We start from the raw sequence: 15,457 nt of genomic DNA, 5'->3' as shown, positions 1-15,457 counted from the left end.
ATGGACAAATTGCTCGTCGTGCCTGAGGATGAATCTTGTAGAAAATCTGAGGAGTTTTTGTTTGCTTGTTTATTAATTGCTGCATGCACTGTTTGGGCTTGTGTGTGTGTGTGTGTGTGTGTATGCACTGTCTGTGTATGAACTTCATCATGTTGCAATTGCAAGGTTTGTTTTTTAGGCTGGAAGGAGAAAATTCTTCCTTTTGAAGTTTTTATACTGTGTGTGTTTCAAATCTTTTCTATAGTAGCGCTAGGGTTGAAGGTGGTGTGGCTTCTTACCCTTTATGCAGTATGTTCTTTTTTAATCAGATGGAATAACCCTAAATAAGCACTGCAAGAGTGCAAATGTGTGTTTACTACTGGATTTTTGTCATGTATTAAATAAACCAGGTTAAGGGGCTCTACAAGCTATCAGAAAGCTGTCTGTCATCTTTGTAGTACAACTTCTGTAATTCCAGATGATTCTGATAAAAAAGCAGAACGCTTTGCTCAGTAGCTTTTAATGGTCTGCTGCAGGGAAATAAAAATTGAGCCTTTGCACAGAGCGGTCACAGGACTGAATATTCAGACCTCCTCTTGCTTTTGCCAGGTTCTCTGAATTTGTATGCCATAGCTGGAAGAGGTTCTTCGGCTTTGTAAAAGTCAGAAGGTGGAAAAAAAAAATCACAAAAAGAAAAATGTTCTTGGCTTATACCCCCTTGAATAGCATGGGTAAAACCTTCTAGGAAAAGTAGGACTTGGGTACCTTGATGTGGTTCACATCTTCTGGAATTTCAGGAGAACTCTGACGTAACCTGTTGGGTCATATTAATTCACCATACATGGACATTGGTTTTTAGATGGTTACACTTTGTTCTTCTGTGTGTTTTAATTTTCTCTCTAGTGCCATGTGCAACTAATTTATGTATTAGTAATTCACATATTGAATTAATTTAAGGGAACGGAGTCATCTCGGTCATCAGTAGAAGACTGCAGTACTGAATTGAAAATCAGGTTTTAACAGTAACTTGCAAACATCAAAAGGTTTGGAAGTTTGGTTTGGGAAGAGAAACATCAGACTTGGATGGTTCTTTCTTCTTCCTTGCTCTACAGCAAGATGGGAAGCTGTGATTTCCTGTATTCCTGGAGGTAGCTAGACAGGGAGATGCAGCCTCTCGCTCCACGTTGGCGTTGCTGTGGTACGTCCCAGCCAAACCTAGGGAATGTAGACGCACAGGAAATACCTTTTTTAAATTTAAATATAGTTAGCTTTCTAGACAAAACCCCAAATTTGAGTTAGTACCTGAAAAAAAAGCTGTGGGTTAGTATTTGGCAGGTCATATTTTAGCTAAGGAAGAGTTCTCATATCCTGAAATGTGACCTGGTTCTTTGAGTCCTTGTCTGGTGTTTTCTTCCAGTGATGTTCCTGAATTTACAGGAAGAAGAAAGTGCTTGTGTTCAAACCTCACCTTCTTTGTATGAATCAATTTTGCTTATATGAGCATCCCCTGAGGTAGGGGGAATGCTAGGTTTTGGGAGGGGTGTGAATGCATGGTGATAAATCTGTTTTAAGTAGGATGGATGAGCAAACAAGCTAAAAAAGTGTGTGAAGCCTGTTTCCAAAGGTTTTGGCTTTGGTGTGAAGTCTGCCAGTCTCACGGTAGATATTTTAACCCCGTCTCATCTAACTCTGCATGGAGTACATCTATGTGAAATACTGCTAAAAAAATGCCTGTGGCCAGCTGTGCTGTGTAGCTAGTACTGTTGCTGGCATTACCTCTGGCGGGGTCTTACCAGACCTAACAAATAAAGGAAGCCCTTTTTATTTCTTTTTCTTTTTTTTTCCCTTTAAAGTGAGGCAAGTGTAGACATGGCTGTAGTGACAAACCATTAATAAAGCAAAAGGAATGCAGCTGTAAAACTTTAAATAATGACATGTAGCAAATAAATGTCAACATATTGGTTGTTGTGCCTGGAATGGAAATATTACTAGGAAAATATGTAGCTTCAAGCTACAGTCTGGCTTTTTTTCCTTAAGAAAATAGCATCGGCGTGACGCTTAAACTCCGTTAAAGCTGGGGCTTTCAGATTTGGACTAGATGAACGTGTCATTTGGGGGAGGGGGGCATTGTTTTATATGAGTTTAAAATAGTTCCTATGAACATTGCATTATTTTAAAATCATCTTTATTTATATTTGAACATACATATTTATACACACACAAAAACTATAGATACATAACTACGTGTATAACCAATGTCGTTTGAGGTGCAGCTGACTATTGACTAAATCTGTTTCCATTGAAACCTGTGAACTCATGTTCTCACTGGTGTTCAGTATTAGGCTTTTTCAGTCCTTTTCTTAATCCCAAACATTTAAGAAATGGTTCAAGAACTCACATGTTCTCTTCTTCCTCATAATTTTAAACAAATGGACAAAATCCCAAATCACACTGCCCCATTCCTTCCCCTCCACCCCCCCAAACCCAACACCTATGAGTATGGGTTATAGACTTGGATCTTTCTCAAAATTAAAACCTGAGACTGTAAAGGGATGAGAAGCAAAAGGTTTATGAAGATATTGCAAAACTTCAGAGGGAAAATGCATTGAGCAAAACTTGTGGACTATCCGACAGATTTCTGTAGCCCATGTAACAGTTAGGTCAGAGCTTTGACTGGCTAAGCCAGGGAGGCTTTGGTCACCGATAAACTAGTGCTGGAGATCCTATGGGCTACAGAAGTGTTTAGTAAGTGTCCTTACTCCTTACTCCATGGGTGCACGCACTGCAGGGCAGATGATTCAGGCTAGTGGTGACAGCAGGACTAAACCACTGCCAGACTCTGGGATGAAGCAGTTGATGGAGGCAGGAGATGGGGTTTAAAACCCGGCTGTGGCTGTACCATCCTCTTGACAACTGTGTCTCAAGCTTTCTGAGAACTTCTTCCCTGTAATTCAGTCTCGAATAAAAGGAGGGATTTCTTTTAAAGGTGGATGAAAATAGATTGCCTCTCAGTGAATAGTTTATATCTCAGTGAAGTGATGATTAGAAAAGTGGCGTTTTCACACGGATAAGAACACAGGGAAGAGATGCGAGAGTCGTGCTAAACTTGGTACTGACTTAAATTAAAATGCTTGTCTGGAGATGTATGGCTGGAGGTAACAGATCTAAGTTTGCCTGTCTTCTGCAAAACAAATTCACTTTTAGTCTTCCGGTACCACTTAGACGTGAAGGGGGCCCTTGTGATAAGAATGAAAGGATAGATGTGATTCAGTCTGTGTGGGCACCGCCATCACATTCAGGTCACACAAGTGGTCCTGTTGAGGAGCTGGAGTACCACCTCCTGGTCAGGCTGATGTTTCTGATCAGGTCCCTCTGCAGGTGATGGGGTTGCGACAAGCTCTGGAAGAGGCTGATGAAAATGAAGAGAGCGTATTTCAACTAAACTATTGGTTTGGTTGTTAAATTAAAAAAAAAACCAACAAAAAAACCCCAAACCCTCCCCCAAACCCCCAAAAATCTAAATTTAAAGCCTAGCAGCACCTGGAGGCAGAGCAGGTTACGGGGGTGTTGGGTTTGCAGCGTGCAGCATCCATGGAAGCACATGCTCCAGCCCTGGTGAGGTTGGTGCAGACCTTCGTCCCCTTTGGAGCAGATGAATTAAACTCCAGGTTTATGGCTCTGTAGTCAAGCGCTCCATGTAAATACTAGATCCCACAGCACTTTCCTCATGAAGGGGGATTTTCCTGTTGCTCTTTGCCAAAAATTCCCCTCTCTATACTCTGGTGGTCTTGTGCCAACTGATTACCTGGCTGTTAGCAGCCACCAAAGTCGCAACGTTTTTGGTTTTTTTTTTTCCTAACTTGAATTTGTGATGTATATGAAATTATTCAGGAGGACTTGGGGATTCTCTGGCGTGAGAGGTGTACTAAGGAGGCTGCCTGATCAGCACTGGACCTGTAAGTTTGCTTTGCTTAGGAGTTCTTTTGCAGAAGTCTAGATAAGCTACGTGATTAGGTCATCCATCCTATTCACTAAAGAATTGGATTATTGCCCCATAAAACAGTATGATGGTACCCTTAGTGCTGAATTAAAACTTGTTTTTACAAAGCAATCTCCCTGCGGTTTTAGCGACGCTTATGTATCACATCAATTAGCTGTGAAGGGGGAGAGTGTGATGGAAGTGATATGTGATTCTTCACAGATTCTTAAGCGAGATCATCTTTTGTTGACCTGTGTATAGCGCAAGGTGTTCAGAGCATGGGGGATGTGTTGTCTCCCTTCAGCAGAAACTTTAACCCTTTGGATCATGATTAAGTGGAAGTCGGGTGCCTGCCCTTTGAATTATAGGTGGCAGTTCACACTGTATACAGGGCCTTAGAAAGAAAATAAAGGCGTTTGGCTTTGACCTGTGGCTATCGAGTGAAATGGATGTAACTTCTTAACCATATGGTTGATGTAGTTCCCAGAGCTGTGGTAGCAAGTGGGATGCTGATTTCTAGGAACAGAGCAAATCTCCCTCAAAGTGTCTTGGAACTTGCCTGTTTCAGCAGTGCGATGAGGGCTGTGGATTTTAATCGTGGGAGAGAGTGGAAATCTGGCTAGTTGGTTTTTGGAATTCTGGAATGGAAACTTGACTTTCCATGCTCTCGATCTAACAGTTAAAACCTCTGTTCAGTGCCTCAAGTTCTCGTGTGCATCCTGTTTTACAAAAGCAGGTGTCCTGCTTAGGCTGCTACCTTAATGGCAAAATCCACGCAGATGCCAGTGACTTTCTAAAGTACAAGTGGGTTTTCCAAGGTCTTTAACTGATGCTTCTCTTGCAGGAAGCCCGTTGAGGAAAATTCTCCATGAATGTACGTCACAATGATGATGACCGACCAAATTCCGCTGGAGCTGCCACCGTTGCTGAACGGGGAGGTAGCCATGATGCCTCACATTGTGAATGGCGATGGATCACAGCAGGTCAGTGAGCTTTGCAGAAAATGGCTGGTTTAAAGAAACTATTTCTGGGCCACCAAGGGATTTTGAAGATGGGAAGATGGTTTTGCCTAGCACTAGTGAGGGCAAAGTATTTCTTGGAAGGTAGAAATCTGCCCTTACACTGGAAAGACATTAAAAGCAGTGCTTTAAGTGTACCATTAAATTTAATGTGATTATTTGCATGTGTGTTAATTGAAGTTAAAACAGTAGGACTGAAATAATAGCTATAAATGCTACATATTTGAGGGCTTTGCAGAAAGTCTCATGATTTACTTGTCTGGACAACAGCTAGCACATGCTGCTAATATTTGTGATGAGATTTTAAGAACTTAAAAATGCTGAGATTGTTAAACAAAAAAAAAAAAAAAAAAAAGGGAAGAAGGAAAGAAATGGAGAATTGAAGACAAGAGTCCTGTGATGTCTGCTATTCTTTGCTTACCTAAGTGCACTGATCCCGACAGTCCTATGTATTACCCTGTGCTTCATTATAAACCTTAGAGGGGCAGAAGTGAATTTTGGGTGGGCTTTTGAAGGAAGGCAGGTTTATAGTTGCTTTCATATTTTTCTAGGAGATGTTCTCTAATAAGCTTGATCAGAGGTAGGTGGAATGATTACAAGACCACAGTGATGCCTTCATGTCCGGGATACAGCCCGGAGGTTGAAGCCGATAGTTGGTAGATTCCCAAACCTGTCATCTTGGGTTAAAGTTTCTCTTTGTAGAACATCTACCATAGCAATTTTTCTGTGTTGCTCAATTTGGTTCCCTCCTGATTTGAGACATTTCAGCGAAGTATTTTAACCAAGGTGGAAATCAGCTGTCCTTCATGAATCAGTATAAAATGTCATTCTGTTACTTCTCATTCCCTTGATCATTTATTCCTCCCTCCAAGCTGTGTTTTGAGCTACACCAACCTCGAGGAAGAATAATTTCCGCTTTTCTTGTAAGCTTCTAAGTCTGTCTGCTTATCTGGGTTTTCAGTACGATAGATTTTTGTTGCTGTGATTATTATTTTTTTAAAGTCATTTCTGCACAGTGTGCTTCAACTTGAAAAAATAGAAAAGAGAGCTTTTAATGGCTCTATTTACCAGGTCCAATATTAATATGCTTAAGTGAAGGCACAATCTTATTGATATTGGATAGGGTAATTGTTCCTTAAATATGCCTTTTCCTCATTGCTGGAAACCATTTATCAGTTTAGACTGTCCAGCAGGTCCTTCTGTACTACAGCAAGAATAAATGAAGTCTTCTGAGTCCTCCTTTGAGATGAGGCTCTAAGTCCCTTCTTTGAATTTCTGCATCAGCGACGACTCAGCAGCTTTGCTTGGTGGATGTCTCCGTTGCCTTTAAACTAGCTTCTCATCTAATGTTTTGGGGAAAAAAGAATTGCTGATGTACTGCAAGTGTGTTACTTTTGCTTTTGCGGTGCTATGCCAGATATGAGTCCGCAGAACAGTTCTGGGCCCAGGTTCCTTTTCTGCATAAATGTTTGTTGGATGATGCTCGTAGGCCTCGTCACCTTACCTCTTTAAGTACTTGTCGTTGGAATGCCAGTTTTCTGTGAGACTTTTTTTGGCCTCTAGTCTGGATCTGCCCTCATATGTTGCAATGCTTAGCTGCCTTGATGCTTTATCATTTTAATCCTATTCTTGAAGCTTTAGCTGATGTCTTCCCTTCTTAAAAGTACAGTTCTAAAATGGAATGAAATTAGAATAAAGGCTTTGTTTGATCTTTGCATATAATAGCAGCAAATGGACTATGTTAGTTGTTCTTAACATGATTTGTATGTAATGTAGGAGCTAATCTTCCGTGTTTGTTGAAAGGGATTAATCTTAGTTACTTGTAAGGCAGAACACCCTTCAGATTAGATTCACGTAAGAATGACTTCCTGACTCGAGAAGGTTTATGTTACTCCATAAATAGGTGCTAGTTCTATAAGGACCTGTGCTTTTCCCGGGTGTAATTACAGTCTGTATTAGAAGCTGGTGGTAAGAAAGCGTCACGGCTCAGCTGGTGAGAGACGAGGTACGTGGAGGTTTCCAGCCTGCAGGTCAGTGCCTCCTGCTCTGGAGCCGGCAGGATTTACTTACTTCTCACGAGATGCTCTGGGTGCGCTTGTCGTTGCTCGCCCTTACGGCCTCAGCCGTGCCAGCACGGTAGAGCTGTGCTATGAGCTGTACCTGGAAATGCTGAGCTTCAGAGAAGAGGCTTTTCCCAAAGAGCAGTTCTTACATATGAAGAAGAGAGCAGGGCGGAGCTGGTAAAACACCTTAGCTTTGCCAGCAGCCGGATGGAGAGCGATGCAAAAGGCGATTCTGCCAGTAAACAGTCCTCTCTTGTAAGACAATTGCATAGGAACATTCAATTGTTTTATCCTCCTGGGGTAAGTGCTGCCGAGCTGTACAGGGCAGAGCTAGGAATGTCTCTGCCTGCTTGACAGTAATCCCTCTTCTCTAGACTACCCAAAATGGCATTTCTAGCACTGGTGCTTTTTTTTTTTAAGTTTCCCACACTTAATTTCCACTACTGCTGACTGTGTTTAATGCTTTCATGTCCCTTCCAGAGCTGCTGCTTATTCTGCTTCTGCTTCTAATCCACTTGTAACTCCTGTGGGGATTCAGGGAGTGATAATTAACCTTTTGGTCCAAGAATTTCAAGGGTTTCCTGTAGGTACTCCGCTGCAAACTCTAAAAAGCTTGGAGTATGAAGTGGAGGGGCAGCTAGCTGTGCCATAGCACATTTGTACAGAATGCCGGGCCATTTAGTTTGGGAAGTTTTATTTCAGCTTGGTTCACTCACTGCACCCACAGTGCTGTAGCAAGTTTTCTGCTTGCACGCTCTTTGTTTACCAAACCTTGTTTTTTCATTCTTTGGCTGGAGCCCAGGCACCGTATGTAGTTCTGTATGTGAATTTTTTACTGCTTATTTGGAGCATGTTTAACTTGTTCTAAATTAGGGGATAGTTAACCCAGAATTCTATTATCAAAGTATTAATTTTTTTTAAAAGTCACTGTTTATTGGTTAAGCTGTAGCATGTTCCCTAATTTTTCTTACTGAAGAGAGGTTGAAAGTATTTATCCTACCTGCTCCTTTGCGGCTGAGGAAGAATGCATTTCTGAGAAAAGTATTGCACACAGAATGGTGTGAACTCTTCGGTCCTTCCTGTTGGGACAGAGCTGGAAATTTATCAGGATCTGGGGCACAGTGTTTTAAAGTAGAATAGAGAATGGACCCAAGTGGTTATTGTGGGGTTTTGGCGGTTTGGTGGTGTTTTTCTTTTTTATTTGTTGTTTTGGTTATTTTTTTTCCGAAGATGCAATATATTCCAGAAGTTGTGCACTGTAGAAATTGTAAATACAGTAGACTTCAATAATTTAAAGCATTTGTGAGGAACCTGTGGCTGGATCCCAGGTGGTGCCTATGATGCCATGCCCCCCAGCTGTATGACACATGATATACCTGAACAGGGAAGGGAAAACTTGCCACATTGGAAAATGCTTAAGGCAGGGTTTTAATAAGGCAAAGCAGTGTAAGTGGCTGTTTGACCTTAGCAAGGAAAAGGTTCTCATAAGTGGAAATATTTTAAAGAAAGCATTGGATTGTATTGTATCACGTGGATGCAAGTGAATGTCTTCCTACTTGCTGCTGCACCTGCACTCACAGGTGATCTGCAGCAAAGCAGTTGGGTGATGATGACTTGTTTTCAATGTGAATTTTCTTCTGTGTGCTTAAAAACTACTTGTATAAGTAAACCAATACTATGCAAAATAGGTAATAGCATATGCCTTTGGTCCTTATCAGGTAGCATTTTCTGTCTTTGTATGAGACTGTTTATCCACAATGTATATAGTTTTATATTCCTGATCCTGAGCTTTAAGCCCCTGTTAGACTTTGCTGGCAGGTTCCTTAGTCTCTTCCCTGTTCCCGATAGGCATGAGAGTGGGATAGAAGGAACAAGGGGGACACAAGTGATGTGCGTTTGGCTCGTCAGGAAAAGTTAGTCTGGACATAGAGCAATTATTGCCAAATTGGGGGTGTGTGTGATTATAAATATTTAGAGTAACTATGCAACGTAGTAACATTAATCAATCTTAGCAAACACAACTTTAAATAAAATATAATAACATTCCTAAATGCAAATAAATGCAAAAAAAAGTGCATTACGGAGATAGCAAACTTTCTCTGAGGATGCAGCTGGTAAGGCTGGGCTTCAACACTGAGTGGATTAAACTGCTAAAGCAAACATCTGAGTAATTTTTAGGGAAAAGAAAAAGCCTTTGGGATTGTGCTGCTCACACCCTACTTGCAGCTGTTATAAGCTCCAACTTTTTGGGTGTGAGAATGCCAGGGGACTGGAACTGGGCTGAAACATCCCTGGACATCGGACTGTACCCTTGTGATGCTGCTGGGCAGCAGCGTGGGCTCAAAGTAACTTTTCAAGTTATCTCTCCTCTTGTTGCCATCTCATAAACCTGCATACTGGGGATGATGAATAGTGGAAGAGACATAGGGCAATTAAAGATCGTCTGTGTTTGTTTTCATTAAAACAAAGACGTTATCTTTAGGCTTTTTTATTGCTTTCCTCAGATTTTTCATTAAAAGCTTCAGAAACAAAGTGTTCTTGTGAAGATCCCCTGTGTAGAAAGGAAAGAGAAAAGCTGCGTTCCAGGCTGCAGAATGTGGTTTTGCTGTTTAGGAGGACATGGGGAAAAATAAATCCTTGAATTAGTTTGACATACTTAGTGTGTATAAACAAAAGAAGTTGCATAGTCCCTTGATATTCTTTGTCCCAGGCAATTGTGACAAATCGGGGGCGTTGGCTGGAAAATGCCCAGTATCTAATACTCGATGCGTACTGGTTTTAATGGTTTGACCGCAGCTCTGCAGCTCATTAGTTGGTGCTTTGCCATTGCAAGCTCTCAGGGGGTTATGCGTGGCGTGGGGCGAGTGCGGAGGGGTTTTGGGTGGTGGGGTGGATTACGGGGGCAAACCCCAGTACCCCAGTTTTGGGTGGAGAGGAGAGGCTGGGGCTGGGTTACAGCCTGCTGGAAGGGGTCTGCCTGCGCTGAGGGGCAAGCAGAGGGTCTTGCCCAAGGAGCATCCTCATCGCTGCTCCTGGGTCTGAGGCCACCTTGGGTACCCGTGCCCATGTGCCAGCCATCCTCCCTTTGCGTCCAGCCCTTGTTCCAGTGTTGACCCACATCAGTCACAGGTCGGCTATTCCTGTTTGCTATCCATACAGCTGCATTCCCCCAGCAATAGCCCGTAAGTGTTGTCTTCTGCTCCAAAGGTGGCTAATTTGAGCGTCAGTGGAGAAGAATGTCTCTTAATACCTTCAGAACTTAATTATTACTATATTTTTTTTTTTACGTTTTAGGGAACAATAGCTACAATATTTTATTACAGTGCAGTTCTTGCCTACAATATAACTTCTAAGTCTGTTACGTGCACTGATGGTTACTGGTTTTAGCATGTGATTTTCTGTACCACTAGTAGCCGAAGGTTGATTTCTTTACCGTTCTGAGAAACCCCGCACAGCTGGAAACGGCCTTTTTGGCTATATGCAAAGGCTTAGCAGGTCAGGGCCTTGGGTTCTCTTCTTGCTCCTTGGCTCTTAATTTTTCTGAAATTTTGCTGAAGTGAATGAATTTCGCAAATGTTGGTGTTTCTTTTGTAGCACAAAAAAACTCTACTCTGAAAGTGCAGATCTGGTGAGGCTGCCATCATTAGGTGCAGAAGACCTACTTGGTTTAACAGAAGTCAAGCTCATTGACCTCCTTTGAAAATCTTTGTGCTTGTGTATATATTTAAATGTCCAAATACCAATAAAACCAGATGGGTTATGGCTTTCAGCCTTGTAGTGTTAGGAGATGAGATGGTACAAATTGTATACATTTCACAAATACAATTTTATGAACACTGAAGCTAGAAAAACTTACTCAAGACCTTGGGAAACCAGGACCAGTTTTACCAGATTTTAGGTGAAAACCGTGGTGGAACTTGCCGCAAATACTGGTTGACCGAATAAAGCACTTTTTTCCCAGTGGCAATATCATTTTTAAAAAGCTTGTGGCTTAATTGCACAGCTAATACATTGAAAGGGTAACATTTTTCAACTATTTGATATTTAACCTCAAGATCCTGTGTGACAGTGTTTTGTGGTCTCTTGTCTTGAGCTGTGCTTAAAATTTGGGCAAAATAGTATAGTCTCTACTTCAGATATGCCAAGTAGAGTTGATGGTTGTTATTATGCTGCAGCATGCAGTGGGGTACTTCGCTTTCTGACCAACGTAATCCCATGTTTTGTGACAGTAACTAGTGCTGAGGGGTGTGGTGTGGGGTTTTTTTGTGGGGTTTTTTTTTGTTTGTTTGTTTGGTTTTTTTTTAATTAAATAAATATGAAATCTTTAAGCTGTTGTACTCTGGGAACTGTCAGTAAGGAATTATTTCCATATATATAACATTTTAATAGAAGCTATTCTGTATAAGTCCCAGGCTCTCCCCATGGGTGGGGGATGAAGCCGTGGCAGCTGCTCGCCTTCAGGAAACAAATTTGTTGATGGAAACAAATTTGTTTCTGTTAAAAACCTGTGTAATTAGGCAAGGATAATGCTGCTTCATTTCAACTGTCATAAGCAACGGCTCTTATTGGGGATGTAATCTTTTTTTAATGCGGAAGCCCAAGGAATTCTTTTCAGAGCACACCACCAGGTGTGCTAATGCACACTTGGGCTGGTGATGGACCTTTTGCAATGATTCCTTGAAAAGGAATTTGTAAATCATGCCCTTCCGATAACTCTGGGGTCAACACGTGCCTCGTGTAGTAAGAGGAATCCCTTTCTCACGGTCGGTCTTAAATCTGCCATTAAACTCAACTCCCCGCTTTAGGGAAAAGATCGAGCTTTTCATATATGAGACATCAGTCTAGTTAGGGGCTGTTTTGAGGAGTTGGACCAAGTTCTTGCAAAGGTGCGATGGTGTGCTAGGGCGTCTGGTTTATGTTAATCAAGCCTGTTAATAAATAACCAGCTTTTAGAGCTGTTGGTTTAGACACCTAATGCAAATGAGCTAATGAAATATTTTTATGATTCTTTGCCTCTTTGTGTTCAGGTTTTTGTATTCTTGGTTGGTGGTTTGTTTCTGTGTTGTTTGTTGTTTTTTTTTTTTAAGCTGAATGACACTGCTTTGTTCTGCACTTCTTTTGACTTGATGCCCATAACCTGTTGTGGATAATCCACGCCTGTTCGTAGCAAAAGACCACTTAAATGCTGTCACTTAGATGTTGATTGTTTGGAGATTAGGGATGGAATGCCTCTTATCTCTTCTGAACCATCTATTGTGCTCTGTATGCTGGATGAGATCCACCCTGATCTGTGCTCCCCGAGAAATTATTGTTGCGGACAAAATAACGGCTTTCATATGTCATTTTTCTGATTTCCAGCTTGTGCTTGAAAAATGTTGCTGGAATAATGAGTTTCTGTAGGATAACTGTAATTCGAAAGGTCATCTAGGTAATAATTATCTTAGGCATTTAGCTTAAGGAGTTCAGAAACACAACATTCATTCAGATTCTGTCTTTCCAGATTGAGTGATTCAATTCTGCATGCAGGTATCCCAGAATGTAAAGACCCGACCTAGATTTAGAGAGAGTTTTCACAAAAAGATATAAATCTAAGTTTTCAATTTATACCAAAATTAATCCAGATTTTGATTGAATTTCTGACAATGCAAAGTTAACAGAAGTGTGTTTGAGTAAAAGTTTCACAGGCAGCAAGAGCATGGGATAACTGATACTAGTTCCCAGTGAAAGTGTCCATTGAAGAAAGAAATCTAAATGATAAGTTTTAAAACCATCATTTTAGACACCTGAAAATTAATAAAGATGAGTACAACGTACGCTGAACTGGGATGCCTTTTGGTGCTTCCTGGTCTTTGTAGCATTCCCATCTGCAGAATTCGGCAATGAGAGACTGAGGTGATATTTTGAGTATTTAAAAAAAAAATTATATTTGTTACTAGATAAATAGTTTATTACTGGTTCTGTGTGCAACTATTGAACTGTGTGTGTGTGTGTGTCTGTGGATTTTGCTTAACTGAGATCTGTTATGTGTAGGACTGAAGGATAAATTTTTAAAAACGTAATGGACTTATGCTACAAAAAAAACTTTTATTCCTGTGAACTTGAAATCTAGGTATGGCTGGGTGCTGCATGCTGGAGTTTATGTGCTCTCTGCTTTCATGTGCCAGTGGTCTAAAGATTTATGTCCTTAGCTATCAGCATTTGGCCAAGTTAAACACACTGTCAAGAGTTTGGTGGTGGAACCTGAAGCCATAATTCTCATCTGCACGCAACGGAATTATGTCTTTATTTCAGCTCTGAAAATTTAGACGAGTAGGTAGGCTTTAAATCTTTACTGGCTCTTGGATGCTGCTGGTACCCAAAGATACCAGTCTGTTCCCTGCCTGCCCCCCGTACCTCTTCCAAAGTACAGATAACACAATTGTTGGGTTGGGGAAATTTAATTTTTGAAGATCACAGTGAAACAAATTTGTTTTTCTTTCGGCAGGTCTTTTTGGTTCAAGTTAATCCAGGTGAAACCTTTACAATAAGGGCTGAGGATGGAACCCTGCAGTGCATCCAAGGTAAGAGGATACACGAACGTGTGGACTAGCATTGCTTGCATTATGGAAAACTTGTTCTCTCATCTCTACAACAATGTGATATGCAGTTCTAAAAATACAGTGAAGCACTTAAGAGTGGGAAGTTGCAGACATGACTGCTGTAGTTGTTATAGGACTTTAATATCTCGGAATGAGTCATGAATTTTTTGCAAGTCCAAGAGATTTCTCTGTCTCTGCAGTTATTTATCAGCAATTTTTATTTTTTATATATATATATATATATATATGCGCATTTCCATATAACCAGATAGGAAATACAAATGAGAGATCCCAAGTTATGTTGAAAACTTAGTAACAGATTAAGTGGATATCTATGGAAAAACTATTTTGTTTTCATACAGGTGTCTGGAGGGATAGAAAATGAGCAGAGAAGTACAGACATTACAGAGTGCTTGGAGAAGTCAGATTGGGTTTGAGCAGAATTTTAAATTGGTTCTTTAGAAGCAGAGCCAGTTAATTATGTAGTATCGAACAAAAGCATGTAAGTAGTCTTTTGACTACTGTTTTACCTCTTGGTAAAATTGTGCAAATATGATAAATGGTGCTTGTGGGTTTTTATAAGAGAGAGCCCACACAAAGTCTTTTAACAGGTCTGAAGAGAGAAGCAACAGAAGATCTTTCAGATTGTATACCAAGTACTGCGAAGAGGGTTTCTAGCTAGTGGCAAATAGAGCTTTGAAGTGAAGCAGATATTTCCCTAGATGCAACGTTGTCTACAGTAAATATGGGAAGACTAAATAAAAATGTAAAGGGAATAGACTTTGTGTAGCTGTACTGCTAATACTGTTTTAAGTGATATTTTTTGAGTTTATGCCATTATCTTATTTTTTTGAGAAGGGAAGTGGGTGTGTTGCCTCCCCCATCCTTTCAGAGCTTATACCATTAAGCAGCAATCTCAGTGGGCTATTAATTCAAAATCCTTTCCTAAAAAAGTAGTAGCAATAGGGGGGGGAAAGTCAGTTTAATAATAAATACTTAGCTAGTGAATTGCCCCTGTATTTTGACTGTGAATTTGAAATCTGCTCAGGAAAGACTGTTTCTTAGACTGCATCAAATACTGAAATCATACTGCTCAAGGATAGCTATGCTCTTTATTAGAATTTGGATTAGAAGGGACCCCTGAAGGTCACACTATCCAGCCTTCTTCTGAAAGCAGGGATAGTGTCAGAGGTGGATTGGGTTGTCCGCCACCTCCTGAGTTGTGAAGCTCTCTGAGTATAGAGGTTGCTCCCTGGGCAAACTGTTCCAGTGCTGCCCCACTCCCATAGGGAAGAGTTTGTCCTTTGAACTATTTGAAATTTCCCATCTTGCAGTCGCTTTGTACCTTTTCTGTGGGCCCCCAATTTAAACAGTGGAGGAGTTGGTCGTTGTTGCTTGAAATTTCATCCCCATGGAAATGATGAATTAATAGTTGTTTGAGATAGGCGGTACAGAAGCTTCCCTGAACACCATCCGGGATTATTTGGTCTTGATGAGCAATAATAGCAGCAATTTAAAACTGCTTGTTAAGATTTATAGCCAACATGCCATGTGGTAAGAAATTGGTCCACGTGGCAATTAACAGAGGAATAAAGCTGGCTACTCCTTTTATTTGAAGTGAATGCTTTATATTGGTTAGTACATTAAAAATTTCCATTACAAATATAATTATGACACCATTTATTTATAATTTTTTCATGCTCAAAGTGTTGTTCAGACAGTGTATTTAAATGAACGCAACTTGAAACATTCTGGTTCTGTATTCCCAGTCATGTAACATGTTTGTGCCAATGGGGCTTGTTTGGTACTCGTCAGCAGTCTTTCATAAAACTAATTTAG

The 15,457-nt window shown here is 40.7% G+C and overlaps 1 protein-coding gene across 2 annotated transcripts in view; it reads left to right on the top strand.

Moving 5' to 3' along the window:
* FNDC3B (fibronectin type III domain containing 3B) overlaps positions 1-15,457 on the top strand; it is a 210,119-nt gene that overhangs the window by 35,756 nt on the left and 158,906 nt on the right. For both annotated transcript variants that reach the window (XM_069792717.1, XM_069792718.1), the window contains exons 2-3: positions 4,803-4,941; positions 13,525-13,600. In XM_069792717.1, the coding sequence (XP_069648818.1) occupies positions 4,831-4,941; positions 13,525-13,600 (187 nt within the window). In that variant the 5' untranslated portion in view covers positions 4,803-4,830. The remainder of the gene's footprint in view (positions 1-4,802; positions 4,942-13,524; positions 13,601-15,457) is intronic.

This window comes from Haliaeetus albicilla, chromosome 9 (genome assembly GCF_947461875.1).
Source record: "Haliaeetus albicilla chromosome 9, bHalAlb1.1, whole genome shotgun sequence".
NCBI lineage: Eukaryota > Metazoa > Chordata > Aves > Accipitriformes > Accipitridae > Haliaeetus > Haliaeetus albicilla.
Note: the sequence above shows the minus strand (reverse complement) of the source record. Positions and strands in the feature narration are given on the sequence as shown.